Below are 2,153 nucleotides of genomic sequence, written 5' to 3' on the forward strand. Positions count from 1 at the left end.
GTAAAAGCTTGAGTGGACAAAATTACCTATAAATAGATCCCTCTATAATACACCCATCCAGTTTGTATACGGTGTATATTTAAATATTTTCTATTAACTTAAACCAGTGAACTTATAACAAACAGCAGTATACCACACACAGAAAAAAGGAACAAAGACTGAAGCACCTGGCATGATCCAACCACTCATTTATTCCTGCTTGTTACAGTAAATATTTGATAAAATTAGATCTAGAAAATCCTGGATCTTGAGGATGCTAGGGCATGAAGCGATATATTTCACCAGCAGGAACAAAAGGCTTGAAGGATTGACGCCCATAGAACCTTGGGTATATTGGAGGATAACCTGCAAACTGCTCAAACTGAGCAGCGGTGGTTGTGGAAGGTGTCGTTGCTTCAGCTGGGCTCTTGGCGTGGTATATGTAGGGAGGAAACATCTGGTACCTGGGCCGTTTTGCTGCGGAACCACTAGAATACAAGTAAGGATCAAACATTGACATGGGATACATGTGAGGGAACACATGTTGGTTAGGGTCTTGAAGAGGAGGAAGAAGAGTCGTAGGAGGCACAGTGGGAGGTACAGGGTAATGTGGAGAATGTGGACAATACCAGGGTTTTCTAAACGGGGCCGGCATTGGAGTCACAGGACAAGAAAGAGTCACTTCCCGGTCACCGTACATCAGAGGGAGCTGCATTTCAGCATCCTGAGAAAGACATGAAACGTCAGCTACCATACATGTAAAATCAGACAAGTGCACTATTTTTACCTTCACTTCCAAACAGCTTCCCCTGAATGGTGCCGTGATAACCAGTGAACCATCAACAGTCTCCAATGTGAATGAGCATTTGGGAGGTGTTAAAAGCAAAGGCTGCCATGATCCATCAACTACAAGAAAGAAAAACAAAAAGCTCAAACACCTCAACTTAGATAAAATGCAAATAAGTGACTTACCTTTAACTTTAACTTTATCATCATCTACTCCGATGCCAAGTGAGATAGACATGTAAGAAGGAAAGCAGGACACTGTAGGGATGAAATTACTTGCAGGGCAAGACATTTGCACCGGAGCCCCCATTACAAGCAGTGGCAGAACATAACTTCCGTCCTGTTAGGAGATATAGGAAGAGAAAGAACTCCAAATCATTCAAGGCTCACTCTTTACATGGTCAGAGCAGAGCTACAGTGCACTTATCTTTAGCATGCGCACTAACCTGTAGTCTGACATGACAGCCCTGGTATGGAGCAACAAGAGAAACATCTCTGCGTGCCCGCTTCAGCGAGAAACCACAGCTGGCTGGCATCTCAGACAGAGGCACTATTGACTGATCTCCTGGTGGAGGGGAGTCAATTCATGAATTAAATAAAAATAATGATAATCCCACATACTCGCAAGCCCAAAACATCTTACCTTGATCAACCAGAAAGTGTGGAGTTCTTGTTGCCCCTGGAATGCGCAAGGTCATTGAATCACTTCCACAGTGCACAGAAGGACCCAAACGATGCAGCTTAGCTTCAGCAACGTGGAACCGCTCTTAATATAGGAAAAAAAAAAAAAAAAAAAAAAGCACATTAAGAAATAAAAACCCCAAACATGTTAAGTTATATCCCTCTATTAAAAAGACCCATTTAAAAAAAAAAAAAAAATTTTCAAGTCAACTTTTTGACCGATATTCATCAAACTGTTCTGCTGATTTGAGTTCAAATGTTCCCTTTTCTTTGTTAGATACTGTACCTTCACCACCTATTAAAAGTTTGCCAGAACGGATTGTGTTTTCAGAGGCTGCTCCATAAACAGCACCAGTTTCAGAAAAAGCCCCAGGACCAGCCCTTAAAGATGAAATCAGTGTCATCACAACCATTGTGAAAAGCAAGATGTCCTTTGGCCAAAGCATGGTGAGTTCGTTATGATACCCAAACAAATACCAAAAATTTAATTTATTGAAAAAAACCTTGACTATAAAGGTTGATAAGTGTATTGAGACAAACTATGTTAGTTTTACTCACTTTTGAATCACTCGCTGATGCTGGTTGGCCAATCAAATCTATTCCTCAATCAGCTTGTTGTTTTCACCTGTGCCTCATTAAGCTGAGAGTTAACACAAGGGCTGAATTTGGATTACTACTCCAGTCAAGCAATGTCAAAATACACAACA

General features: G+C 41.1%; 1 protein-coding gene across 1 annotated transcript; it reads right to left on the reverse strand.

The window, feature by feature from the left end:
- Nucleotides 1–256: 256 nt before the first annotated feature.
- On the reverse strand, nucleotides 257–1,926 carry LOC137021870 (uncharacterized). The gene is made up of 7 exons (XM_067388846.1): nucleotides 1,733–1,926; nucleotides 1,409–1,531; nucleotides 1,212–1,330; nucleotides 952–1,105; nucleotides 767–885; nucleotides 609–703; nucleotides 257–467 (listed from the first exon to the last, which is right to left on the reverse strand). The coding sequence occupies exons 1-7, from the start codon at nucleotides 1,890–1,892 to the stop codon at nucleotides 257–259; spliced, it is 981 nt and encodes a 326-aa protein (XP_067244947.1). The 5' UTR covers nucleotides 1,893–1,926.
- Nucleotides 1,927–2,153: the final 227 nt, after the last annotated feature.

Source organism: Chanodichthys erythropterus, chromosome 6, assembly GCF_024489055.1.
Source record: "Chanodichthys erythropterus isolate Z2021 chromosome 6, ASM2448905v1, whole genome shotgun sequence".
In the NCBI taxonomy this organism is placed as follows: domain Eukaryota; kingdom Metazoa; phylum Chordata; class Actinopteri; order Cypriniformes; family Xenocyprididae; genus Chanodichthys; species Chanodichthys erythropterus.

What these genes read in the sequence shown, in the direction of transcription:
- LOC137021870 (XM_067388846.1), bottom strand. Translation starts at nt 1,892, where the DNA reads ATGCTTTGGCCAAAGGACATCTTGCTTTTCACAATGGTTGTGATGACA. An exon ending in GCTGTCATGTCAGACTACAG is followed by an intron (nt 1,106 to 1,211) that starts GTTAGTGCGCAT and finishes ATCTCCTAACAG; the next exon opens with GACGGAAGTTATGTTCTGCC. An exon ending in TGATAAAGTTAAAGTTAAAG is followed by an intron (nt 886 to 951) that starts GTAAGTCACTTA and finishes TCTTTCTTGTAG; the next exon opens with TTGATGGATCATGGCAGCCT.